This window comes from Suillus subalutaceus, assembly GCF_016647625.1.
Source record: "Suillus subalutaceus strain FC151 chromosome Unknown DFJ58scaffold_262, whole genome shotgun sequence".
NCBI classification, from domain to species: Eukaryota; Fungi; Basidiomycota; class Agaricomycetes; order Boletales; family Suillaceae; genus Suillus; species Suillus subalutaceus.
In genome coordinates this window covers 42,842-53,627 of record NW_024540511.1, presented here as the reverse complement: position 1 = coordinate 53,627, position 10,786 = coordinate 42,842, and the positions used below count along the sequence as shown (strand labels likewise).

The 10,786-nt window shown below is 46.8% G+C and overlaps 4 protein-coding genes and 1 non-coding gene across 5 annotated transcripts; 1 reads left to right on the top strand and 4 right to left on the bottom strand.

Annotated features, from left to right (window-relative positions):
* Window positions 1–2,847: 2,847 nt before the first annotated feature.
* DFJ58DRAFT_736332 (uncharacterized protein) lies at window positions 2,848–4,097 on the top strand (the record flags this gene model as incomplete). Its single annotated transcript, XM_041386781.1, has 2 exons — window positions 2,848–3,048; window positions 3,156–4,097. The coding sequence occupies 2 exons, from the start codon at window positions 2,848–2,850 to the stop codon at window positions 4,095–4,097; spliced, it is 1,143 nt and encodes a 380-aa protein (XP_041235826.1).
* A 1,438-nt stretch (window positions 4,098–5,535) lies between these two features.
* On the bottom strand, window positions 5,536–6,171 carry DFJ58DRAFT_847997 (uncharacterized protein; the record flags this gene model as incomplete). Its single annotated transcript, XM_041393554.1, has 6 exons — window positions 5,536–5,654; window positions 5,716–5,748; window positions 5,800–5,830; window positions 5,890–5,918; window positions 5,988–6,084; window positions 6,136–6,171. 6 exons carry the CDS (start codon window positions 6,169–6,171, stop codon window positions 5,536–5,538), a joined length of 345 nt encoding a protein of 114 aa, XP_041235825.1.
* Window positions 6,172–6,502: 331 nt separating this feature from the next.
* On the bottom strand, window positions 6,503–6,574 carry DFJ58DRAFT_t147. The gene has a single exon. It is a non-coding gene; the product is annotated as a tRNA-Ser (tRNA).
* Window positions 6,575–7,223: 649 nt separating this feature from the next.
* DFJ58DRAFT_823115 (uncharacterized protein) lies at window positions 7,224–8,371 on the bottom strand. Its single transcript, XM_041392097.1, has 3 exons — window positions 7,976–8,371; window positions 7,647–7,922; window positions 7,224–7,587 (listed from the first exon to the last, which is right to left on the bottom strand). The coding sequence occupies exons 2-3, from the start codon at window positions 7,916–7,918 to the stop codon at window positions 7,413–7,415; spliced, it is 447 nt and encodes a 148-aa protein (XP_041235824.1). The 5' UTR covers window positions 7,919–7,922; window positions 7,976–8,371; the 3' UTR covers window positions 7,224–7,412.
* A 293-nt stretch (window positions 8,372–8,664) lies between these two features.
* Window positions 8,665–10,747, bottom strand: DFJ58DRAFT_235979 (uncharacterized protein). The gene is made up of 14 exons (XM_041379385.1): window positions 10,406–10,747; window positions 10,253–10,352; window positions 10,171–10,203; window positions 10,019–10,115; window positions 9,920–9,945; window positions 9,830–9,860; window positions 9,739–9,771; window positions 9,599–9,675; window positions 9,483–9,537; window positions 9,328–9,423; window positions 9,148–9,264; window positions 9,050–9,090; window positions 8,976–9,001; window positions 8,665–8,925 (listed from the first exon to the last, which is right to left on the bottom strand). The coding sequence occupies exons 2-14, from the start codon at window positions 10,343–10,345 to the stop codon at window positions 8,790–8,792; spliced, it is 861 nt and encodes a 286-aa protein (XP_041235823.1). The 5' UTR covers window positions 10,346–10,352; window positions 10,406–10,747; the 3' UTR covers window positions 8,665–8,789.
* Window positions 10,748–10,786: the final 39 nt, after the last annotated feature.

The window sequence follows — 10,786 nt, the reverse complement described above, 5'->3', positions numbered from 1 at the left end:
CTCCCAGTCCAGGGCCCGAACTCGCAGTCAGTCTCGTGGCCGGGCCGGAACTTCTGGTGTCACTGCTGTGACCACTCCCAAGACCCAGACGCGTGGTCGCAGCAAGACTATCACTGCCGTCAAGGCACCTGCACCTGCACCTGCACCTGCACTTCGTAAGTCACCCGAGTTTTCATCACCGTCTGACCTTCATTTTCCCTTGTAGCCCTTCCGTCTTCCAGGTCGGCAGTCCCTGCTGCAGCACTTGGGGTGCCCATGCCAGATCTCCATGCCATGTCCATTGCGATTCGAGATGGCACAGCTCGAATTGCTCTTCTGGAGGCTCGTGTTGGCAGAGCAGGATGGTAAGATTGACACCCTGCAACGCCTTCATGAAGGCCTTAGGCGCGAAATCATCGACCGGCACCCCTCATTCCCACTTCCCAACACTCCTGCCCCTGCAACATCCTGTTGCTTGATCATCCGGCCCCCGCACCCATGTCACCCCCAGAATCCGCACTCCCTCCTCTGATTGATCTCAGTATGGAAACAATGGCTCCCACACCCACAGCCCCGACATTCCGGATGCCTCTGCCATCGAGGGTCTCCTGTTCGACTACAACCAAGTTGTTCATCCAGAGGATCCAGATGCATCCGGCGAAATTGTGGACCCAGGGTGATCCAAGCAACCTTGTCCCAGAATATGACTCTTCCAGCAACATGGATGTTGAGGTGGAGGTGAAGGTTGAAGAGTCTTCTGTGGAGGTTGACATGGCTACATAATTGCATAGTGATAGATGTATATACAAGTTTTCAATGAATGTAACCTCTGCCAGTCCATTGATTGAGTCACTGAGTTCCGAGTCCCGAGACCCGGAATTCGGCACTCGGGACTTGAGACGACAGATTTGAAACTTGAAACTTGAAACTCGAAAGCACTCGAATCTCGGGTCTCGGGTACTCGGTATTCGGTACTCGACACAATGCTCAAAACTCGTACAACTGTTTCGAATCACCGAGTACTGACTACCGAGTGCCGAGACCCGAGATTCGGTACTCGGGACTTGGTACTCGACACGATGCTCAAAACTCATAAAACTGTTTCGAATCACCGAGTACTGACTACCGAGTACCAAGTACCAAGTACCGAATCTCGGGTCTCGGTACTCGGTATTCGGTATTCAGTACTCGACACGATGCTCAAAACTCGTAAAACTGTTTCGAATCACCGAGTACTGACTACCGAGTACCGAGTACTGAATCTCGGGTCTCGGCACTCGGTAGTCAGTACTCGGTGATTCGAAACAGTTGTACGAGTTTTGAGCATCGTGTCGAGTACCGAGACCCGAGATTCAATACTCGGTACTTGGTAGTCAGTACTCGGTGATTCGAAACAGTTTTACGAGTTTCGAGCATCGTGTCGAGTACCGAATACCGAGTACCGAGACCCGAGATTCAGTACTCGGTACTTGGTATTCGGTAGTCAGTACTTTCGAGTTTCGAATTTTGAGTTTTGTTTCCAATCTTTTGTCTCGCATGCCGAGTGCCGAATTCCGGGTGTTGGGTGTCAGTACTCGGTTCTCAGTACTCGGTACTCGGTGATTCGAGTCTCGAGACTTGTGACTCGTGATTTACAAATCAACATTTGAAACTTGTGATTTCTGAGAACAATGTGTATTATCTTATGTATTTCTGTACTCATTTCACCGACTACCAAGTGCCGAATCTCGGGTCTCAAGTCTCGGGTCTCGGTATTTCAAGACAACAAAAATGTATATCATCTTAAATTTGAATTTTCTTAACTCGAGCCTCGAAACTCGTAAAAATGTACAATACCTAGGCCTATCTGTCTATATGATATGTATCTGGGCCCACCCGTCTATCTAATACATAATTCACCTCACCCTTGGCCCACCCGTCTATCTAATATTACCCGACGTCGGCCCACCCATCTATGTAGAATTCCCCACGTCGGCCCACCCTTCTATCTAATATGACCCCACGTCGGCCCACCCGTCTATGTAATAAATAATTCCGCTCACCCTCGGCCCACCCGTCTATCTAATATTACCCGATGTCGGCCCACCCATCTATGTAGAATTCCCCACGTCAGCCCACCCGTCTATCTAATATGACCCCATGTCGGCCCACCCGTCTATGTAATAAATAATTCCGCTCACCCTCGGCCCACCCGTCTATCTGATATTACCCCACGTCGGCCCACCCGTCTATCTAATAAATAACTCACCTCACCCTCAGCCCACCCGTCTATCTAATATTACCCCACATCAGCCAACCCATCTATGTAATAAATAATTCCCCTCACCCTCGGCCCACCCGTCTATCTAATAAATATTTCACCGCTCCCTCGGCCCATCCGTCTACAAAATAATACTAATACATCGGCCCACACGTCTATATAATACTATTTGCTATACATCTCTCCTCAGGTCTATAATATATGTCAATCCTACTCTACATATTACCCACATGGGCCCACCCATCTCCATAATAATATTTCTCCCGGCCCATCCGCTATCGTCGATGATATATATAACATCAGCATAGATGGGCCCACCCGTCTCCATCGGAAATAATATGCCTCCCGGCCCACCCGTCAACATCGGGAATATACATAACATCGGCCCATAATCCGCTGGCCCGTATTACACGGGATATTATGTAGGTCGGGTGACCCGTATAATACGGGATTTGTCACTGAAGGGGCTCGAGTTTTCGGCTGAATATGCTGGGTTCAGCGAAGTCCAGACAGCCTATGCTAATTTCGTCAAATTGGCACTGGGTAAGCATCTATTAATTATTACACGATGTGATGCTTACCTTGTTCAATCAGCTCACAATGAAAAGATGCTAGCTTCAGCACTGGATGCAGGTACCATTGCGGATGAGGCGGCCAACGAGTTGGACGAGATTTTTGGGGAGGATAGCAAAGAAGATGAGGAAGAGGCTGCTGAGGAGAAGGAAAATGTTAGGGAGAATGAAGAGCTTGGGGATATGGACGATATTGGGCTGGGGCTGAACGGGCTTTATCAATTCGACCAAGTCATGGTAAGTAATGCATTAATCATCTGTTGAATTCTCACCGCTAATGCATCACACGTTCTAACAATGCTGTAATGCATTTTTGGTAATGCATTACCTTCAAACTCGTGTAGGATGACCAAGGGTCTATGGCTGACTTATCACCAGCACCTACAGCTGCTCAGACCACTGCAGCTGTAGTCCCTGACAATAACATCGACTCCCTTCCTTTCGACCAGTTTGACATCTCCAGCTTGGATATGATTCATCTCAACAGTTTTCTCGCAAGCCTACCGCAGGTGCCTTATGACCCATTCACAGCCATTGGCCCAACATATGGTCTTGTGGATCAGGATCTCGACTTCAGCTTCATGCACGACTCCTCAAATTCATTCAACTATCAATATTCCCCGCCAGTTATTCATGAACCAACAGGTCATCTTTTACCTGCGTTCCCAGGTGATACTACCATGCCTTGTAACTTACTGCTCTCTCATTCCAATCATCTACCACCTACTCAATATTCCCCGCCGGTTATTCATGAACCAACAGGTCATCTTTTACCTGCGTTCCCAGGTGATACTACCATGCCTTGTAACTTACTGCTCTCTCATTCCAATCATCTACCACCTACTCAATATTCCCCGCCGGTTATTCATGAACCAACAGGTCATCTTTTACCTGCGTTCCCAGGTGATACTACCATGCCTTGTAACTTACCGCTCTCTCATTCCAATCATCTACCACCTACTCAATATTCCCCGCCGGTTATTCATGAACCAACAGGTCATCTTTTACCTGCATTCCCAGGTGATACTACCATGCCTTGTAACTTACCGCTCTCTCATTCCAATCATCTACCACCTACTCAATATTCCCCGCCGGTTATTCATGAACCAACAGGTCATCTTTTACCTGCATTCCCAGGTGATACTACCATGCCTAGTAACTTACTGCTCTCTCATTCCAATCATCTACCACCTACTACACCCCTCACAAGCACTTCCAGCATCAACATGACAGATTCCAACACATTTGACCGTCTTGCCAGTCTAGAAGAGGAAGGTCCACGTTGAACAACACACCGCCATGTTCCATCCACACGCGAGCATATTCTCAATGCAATTGGGACATCAAGTGCGCGTGTGTGCCCACCTGTTTCAGTCAATAAAGAAAATAACAAGCGACGGAAGGCCAATACCACTGGCGCAGGCCAGCAGCCCAGGAAGTAAGACTGTTTCTATATGTTCTCCTCATTACTCACTGGACTTTTGCAACAGGAAACAGAAACACATTTGAAGAGATATTTGCTGGCGCTCAATAAAGGCTAGTGCATGAGTCTGACAGGGAATGTGTTTCAAATCGAGTAGATTAGATTTAGTTAGTGTAGAAAGCCATGGAATGATGAGACGGTTGGGGACATTTTGCTTCTGTTGGCTTCAGGGTAGAAACACGCTGGATTGAATGACCTCCGACTACACAAATACAGGCAGTCTTGTTATAAGTATGAGTATGAAAGGGAGGTGAGTGATAAGACATGCATATGCCGGCGAGAGGAGGGAGCGAAACGATTGAGATAAAGGAGTGTTGACAGGGAACTTTAAGAATAAGATAATAAGTGTCAACGATGATGAAAGGGAGAAGCTGAGGACAGAGGAATAAGGGATGTCATCGTCATTTGAGAAGTTTGCGCCCTGCACAATGTAACTGTGTCAAGAGATAAGGAAAAAAAACAAGGCATCTAGAGGTGTCAGACAAACGCAATTGTCTGCAAGGCCAGGATGTCTTGGTCACTGGCAGGTACAATGATGATATTTGAGCTGCCTCCACTTGAAATCTTGACTGCGATGCCTCCCAGGATGCCATGCACGACTGGAACAAGGGTGAATAAAATAGCTGTTTCATCAGGTCGTCAGTCACGTACTCTTCTCTTTGCTTCACAATCTGTGATTCTAATTCAGCTTTTCTTGATCAGCTTGTCGGCACATTCCATAATCATCAAAGTCTTTGAATTTGACTGAGTAGAACACCACACCCCAACTTCTGCATCACAAACCCGATCCAATTACAAGTCCCTGGCAGGATGAGCGGCAAGTGTGAAGGACCTTGAGTTGAAGGGCGGTCAAGTTGAAGTGCAGGTATGTTATGGGAGGGCGGTTTGCACTAGTAATATGAGTGGGCAGGGCGTGGGCATGAACGAACCTGTTGAAGGACCAATGCCATCAAGCTATATAGCAAGCAGGCATAGCGTCGCATGCGCAGGTCATGATCACATACAGAATCTGAGATATAATGCATTAGGTCTAACTAATGCATTAAGGTGCCTCGAAAAAGATGCGTGAAAAATGCATTACATTGTCCATCGTTGTTAATACATTACACCTGTCTGCTAACTATCATACATTATTGCATTATAATGACATGGTAGCCTGACATACTGGGGACTGAAAAGTTAAATTCCTGCAAGCAGATGGTAATTGCTACTAGATAGCCCTGCAGAAGAAGAATCAGACATCATGATCTGGAGCTGGCCGCGGGCTCCATATATTGTCTGACAATGGTGCTGATGACCGCGTACACCGCAGTCCATCTCTCCCGTTCCCACACTGCATATGCTCTGAGAATGAAGATACCTGAACCAGTGCAAATGTTAGAGTGCAGAATCACTGCTGGTTAGTTGATTGCTCTACCCACACTCAGCGCAAGCGACCGTCGATATCCCTATATCTGGACACGGAGTCAGTAAGTGTCGTCACGGTGAAGTGTCACCAAACTCACAGGTATTGATGATATTATATGTGCGGCAAAGCTATGATCAGGATGGGTTGAATTCCATCGTCTGCAACACTTCAACTTAGTTGGACATACAGAGATTGGGACATCAGGCTGCAAGACCACTGAAAACCATTATGAAAGAGATCACACTATGAGGCAGGAAAATTTATAGATGAGTGCTGCACACTCACCGAGCAAATTCAATATCAGGAAGACAAATGGCAAGTGGCTGCAAGTGAGATACAGAAATGTGCAGAACCCCCATCGAGACTCGACGAGAAAAGTGATCTACACCGACCACAGATCAGAGCACTCTCAGATGCTCAAGTAAATCTGTACTTGCCGCGTCAGGCAGACATAGTAGGATGTAGTCATATGACTGGACGTCCAAGTGAAATATTAGTCAATACACCAAGGACAGTACAACTCCTATAGCTCACCCAAAGCGATATGAATGCAACTATCAGCAACTTGATGGATCAACCAGTGAAAGCAATTGATAATGGATAACAACTGCACCATAAGTGTACTGGGACAAGCGCATCAGTGATGCCGCAAGATGGACTTGAACTCATTAACAGGACTCGCACTCACATTTAAGTTCAAGCCAAGAGCAAGTCAGCTTGAGTCACTTGCCACAAAGCATTCATGGTCGCACTAGCTTATGCGAATTGACACTGCTCCAAGTTATTGAACACCAAAATCATGGCAGGACCAGGATTTGAACCTAGGCCTTCCCAACTCCGGGGGGACGTCTTAACCACTAGACTATCCAGCCATTACAGTTTCCCTCACTGCATCCAATGTGTGGATTACATCATATTCCAACACAAGTCTATGGTACATGCACAGCGGTCCAGGCTTGTGCAAGAAGACATACTGCCGTGTACATCTTATGAGCTGTGTAATGTCATCATCCACGTTCTCTGGAACGTTGCTCAGTCAGTAACCACTTGAACCCGGTCACGAAACAATGTTTGGGTTCATGCATATGATCCAATCAACATGGTCCTTCCCATAGGTGTAATATGCACTTGTAGCTACTTTCATATTGATAGACCAGTTTTTTTTGTCCTGTTCTGATACCTTGGTTGGATCAAAAAATGTGCGACAGTCGGGAGCTAAGCTCAGGGAGGTTGTCTGAGTCAGAAGCATGAGCTCCATAAGTAATAGAAGCGGTCGGACGAAAAAAAAAAACGAATTCCGGCTATCAATATGAAAGTAATAGCTGTGATTGCCCCAGTACCCCTGACGCTAGAAATAAGCTCAGCATCACGGGTAGAAGAGTCACATGTACTCATCAGTTGACTGCATCAAACATTTCAGGGTGGGCACCTGGGTGTCATACTAGTCATGACACATCAACAGTATTTAAGACGCAGCCTCAAACGCAGTAGAAAAAATATATTCGCGACCACCTTAAGGGTCATAATCTCAAGGCAGGCTTACCACCGGAGAACCCGCGGACATCCATATGCGTAGCACGTTATTGGCCCCTCAAACCCTGCCAAGTGGTCAATCGCCGACGAGTAAAAAAGTTAGTCTGAAAGTGATGATTTGGTAATAGTATTTCGCCATGGGTACCAAATATGTATACAAACGCCATGTGCTGGATGTTATTTTGCGGAAGACCTTATTAACCCAGCAAACCAACCAATCTCCCGTAGACGAAGCACGCTGGTGCCCATGCCACGAGGCAATTGCCATGGGCAATGCCGCTGAGGGCATGAGATACAGCTATGGCAAACATACGAAGGTGAGCCACCCCGAATCTTGCGTGTTTTGCCATGTCTGCGGAACATGAAACACATGAAACACTCTATACATAACAGAAAAATCTTGTCACTAACGTTCGTTTACAAGTGATCCGACAGGAGCTACAAGTGATAGGGTGTTCACTGCTGAAGACACACCACCGCGAATAGCAGTCTTGAGGGGGGTACCATGTATGTTGACTTTCGCTGTTGGGAACGCAATGAGCCACATGGCTTCCGACCATAGATGATTGCGGTACCTCATTCTTTTCATTGACATGCGACAGTCGCCTTTCCTTCTCGTCGAAAAGCGGTTCATTTTGGTGGCACTTTGAGCAAGTACGAATGGGGACTACAAATTTACACATGATGCTATGAAGGTCGTAGGTTAGATTGGCACCAGTCCTAAAAGTAAAAGTGCGCACCAATACGAGTCTATGGCGCGATCAAAAATAGCGAGTCTGGTGATTGGAGAATGTAAAGCTCTGATAGACTGCCACGAGAGGAGGTCGGCTGAATATATACGGGATAAAACTGTGGAACCATTGTTGAGTCCTTTGATCCGCAAAGTTCCTATTGAGAGGTGTGGGTGGTGCAGCGCACAATCAGGACGTTCAGCACCTGCAGTGGACTGGCCGAAGTGGACCGTTTCGGGATTTGACCGTCATCAGACATTTAGAGAATGGTAGTCCCTGTCTAGATCCTACAAGTATGGTACGCCCATCCGTACACACTGTGCCATCCGAGTTGCCTGCGTCACAGCGTGATGATATCGTGAAAAGGGAGTATCGAGCTTCTGAAAGGTCGATTTGGAGGTCAACTGGTCCTTGAAACTATATTTTTCTCACGCCTGCTCATCATCTTATCATTGGTCTTTCGTAAGGAACGACTAAGGTGGGAGGCGGCAGTTTTATTTATCGAGGACGGACTACAACCAATGGGCTACATTATACATACATGCGAGCTGGGACTCTAGCCACTGCGCCATGACCGCGCCAGACCTGGTACACTGAATTACGAGGCGTTGCAGTCTCATGGATAAAATATTTACGCCAATGTTGCAGTACATGTTCGACTTGACTTGTTTATGGATATTGTCCATTTATCTGTGGTATGAGAGCCTGTGCAATGGTCACATCCATAAGTTACGGGTAGGTACACTCCAAGCAGCAAATTTGTCTCTTCATCGCTCCAGTGTCAGCTGCACGATCATGATGATTTGGCGGAGGGAGCACACCGTCACGTAAAATCTAGAGCTCCCATCATCCACGTTGAGAGAGAGATATCTGTGGAAATGCTGCCAAAGGCACGGTCCGATCTCCAGAAGCCCCTATGCATTCGCGTGACCAAGAGCGCTTGAACGACAATCTGACACCTGCTGCGTAATAAGTAACCTCACCTCCTCCAAAGTGAGAATGGACAAACTCTGCAACCATGTGTCCAACTGGAAACTACGTCTCTCGTTAATGGGGCGGCTTCGAATGCATGCATCAACTCACTGGAAAGAAATTTGTTGTGAGAATGATGCCGAGAGAAAAGGCTGTAACATTTAGCAAGTAAATATGCGAGATGTATCCGTTCATCTGTAAGCACCAACCAAAGCCGCTGCCGCAGTACAGCAGATTATCTTTCATGAGACCACGCATAAGACGGTTGTCGATGCCCCAGCCACCGCGACTTTTGCTGACGCGATACAGCAGAAGCAATAATGTTTCTGGAATTATGTGCATGCACCCAGTCAGTTCAAGCTCGTGTTAGCAGCAGCTCCCATACGAACGTATCTCGGCCATAGCTAGCAAGCCAAACGCTACATATATTCTGATGCTTGTGTCGGTATCAAGATATCCGCTAACGCCAGGGATCCAGCATGGTTCTGTATGTCAGAAGTAAGTAACCAAATAGGCAAATAGTCCAACCCGAATGTCTGCTCACCTGCGACTCTTGAGTTAAATTGTTGCAGGCTGATAGTAATTGGCGTTAAATAGGCCTACGAAAGATGAGTCAGATATCGTTGTCTAGTGGTCATAGCCTCTATATATTTGTCTCACAATAAGGGTAAAAATCTGCACCGCCGCGAACCATCTCCCCCGGTTCCATACTGCATATGCCCTGACCATGAAGATGCCTGAACTCAGTGCAAATGTTAGAGCGCAAAATCTCTGCTGGCTAGTACGATGGCTGGACCTACACTCAGCACCAATCATCGTCACTATCCCTACATCTGATGAAGTATTGAACATGGTGTCAGTACGTGTCTGGCGAAGCGCCACTAGACTGACAGGTATTAGCGATGTTATAAGAGCGGCAAAGCTATGATTGGGATGTGTTAAATTCGAACACCTGCGACGCTTCGACTTGGTTGCACATACATGGACTGGGGTATCAGGCTGAAAAACTACTGAAAGTGATCATGAAAGGCATCACACTATGAGGGAGGTAAAAATGATGGAAGTGTACCGGACACTCACCAAGCATATTCAGTAACATGAAGGCAAGTGGCAAATGGCTGCAAGCTAGATACATAAATGTGCTGAGCCCCCATCGAGAGTCGGCGAGAAAAGTGATCTGCATCGACTACAGATCAGAGCACTCTCGGACGCTCAAGTAAATTTGTACTTGCCGCGTCGGGTAGGCATAGTATGTAGTCATACACCTTGATATCCAAGTAAGATGATGTGGTAATTTCTTGTGGTATAACTCACCCAAAGTGTTACTAGTGCAACTATTGGGAGAGATAACATGAAGGGATCAACCATTGAAGTTGAAATACTGATCATGGAAAATGACTGCACCATAAATGTACTGGGATGAAGGCCCATCAGTGATTTAGACTCGATAGCAAGACTTGCACTCACGTTTAAGCCTGGGAGCTCGTCAGCTTGGGTCGCTTGCCACGAAGAACTCATTAAATTTATGAATCGATATGATACGCTCTGCCTGATCGATATAAGAGAAGATATACGAAAATCTGCAAGGCCGTTACGTTCTCACACGAGGGGTATTTCGACGATTGGAAATCCACAAACACTACCTAACCGGTGACAACTCTCCGACCCTCGGCCACGAACCATTCCTTGATAGGTATCATTTGCACGTAAAAACGATTAATTCCTTCTATACATATCTTCGATTGTCTAGCGCCTTCAACTCCGGTGCGACGGACGGCGGTGACTAATGGAAATCAAGCTCAGCGCTGCGCGTGCTACATCTTGGCTAATCAAACCTAGGTCCCATAG

Excerpts from the sequence above, each read along its gene's own strand:
- DFJ58DRAFT_823115 (XM_041392097.1), bottom strand. The coding sequence starts at position 7,918 with ATGTGTAAATTTGTAGTCCCCATTCGTACTTGCTCAAAGTGCCACCAA. Across the intron at positions 7,588-7,646 it reads CGGATCACTTGTAAACGAAC|ACATGGCAAAACACGCAAGA; the intron begins GTTAGTGACAAG and ends CATGTTCCGCAG.
- DFJ58DRAFT_235979 (XM_041379385.1), bottom strand. The coding sequence starts at position 10,345 with ATGGTGCAGTCATTTTCCATGATCAGTATTTCAACTTCAATGGTTGAT. Across the intron at positions 9,772-9,829 it reads TTATAACATCGCTAATACCT|ATGTAGGGATAGTGACGATG; the intron begins GTCAGTCTAGTG and ends ATACTTCATCAG. Across the intron at positions 9,676-9,738 it reads GACGATGATTGGTGCTGAGT|GCATCTTCATGGTCAGGGCA; the intron begins GTAGGTCCAGCC and ends CACTGAGTTCAG.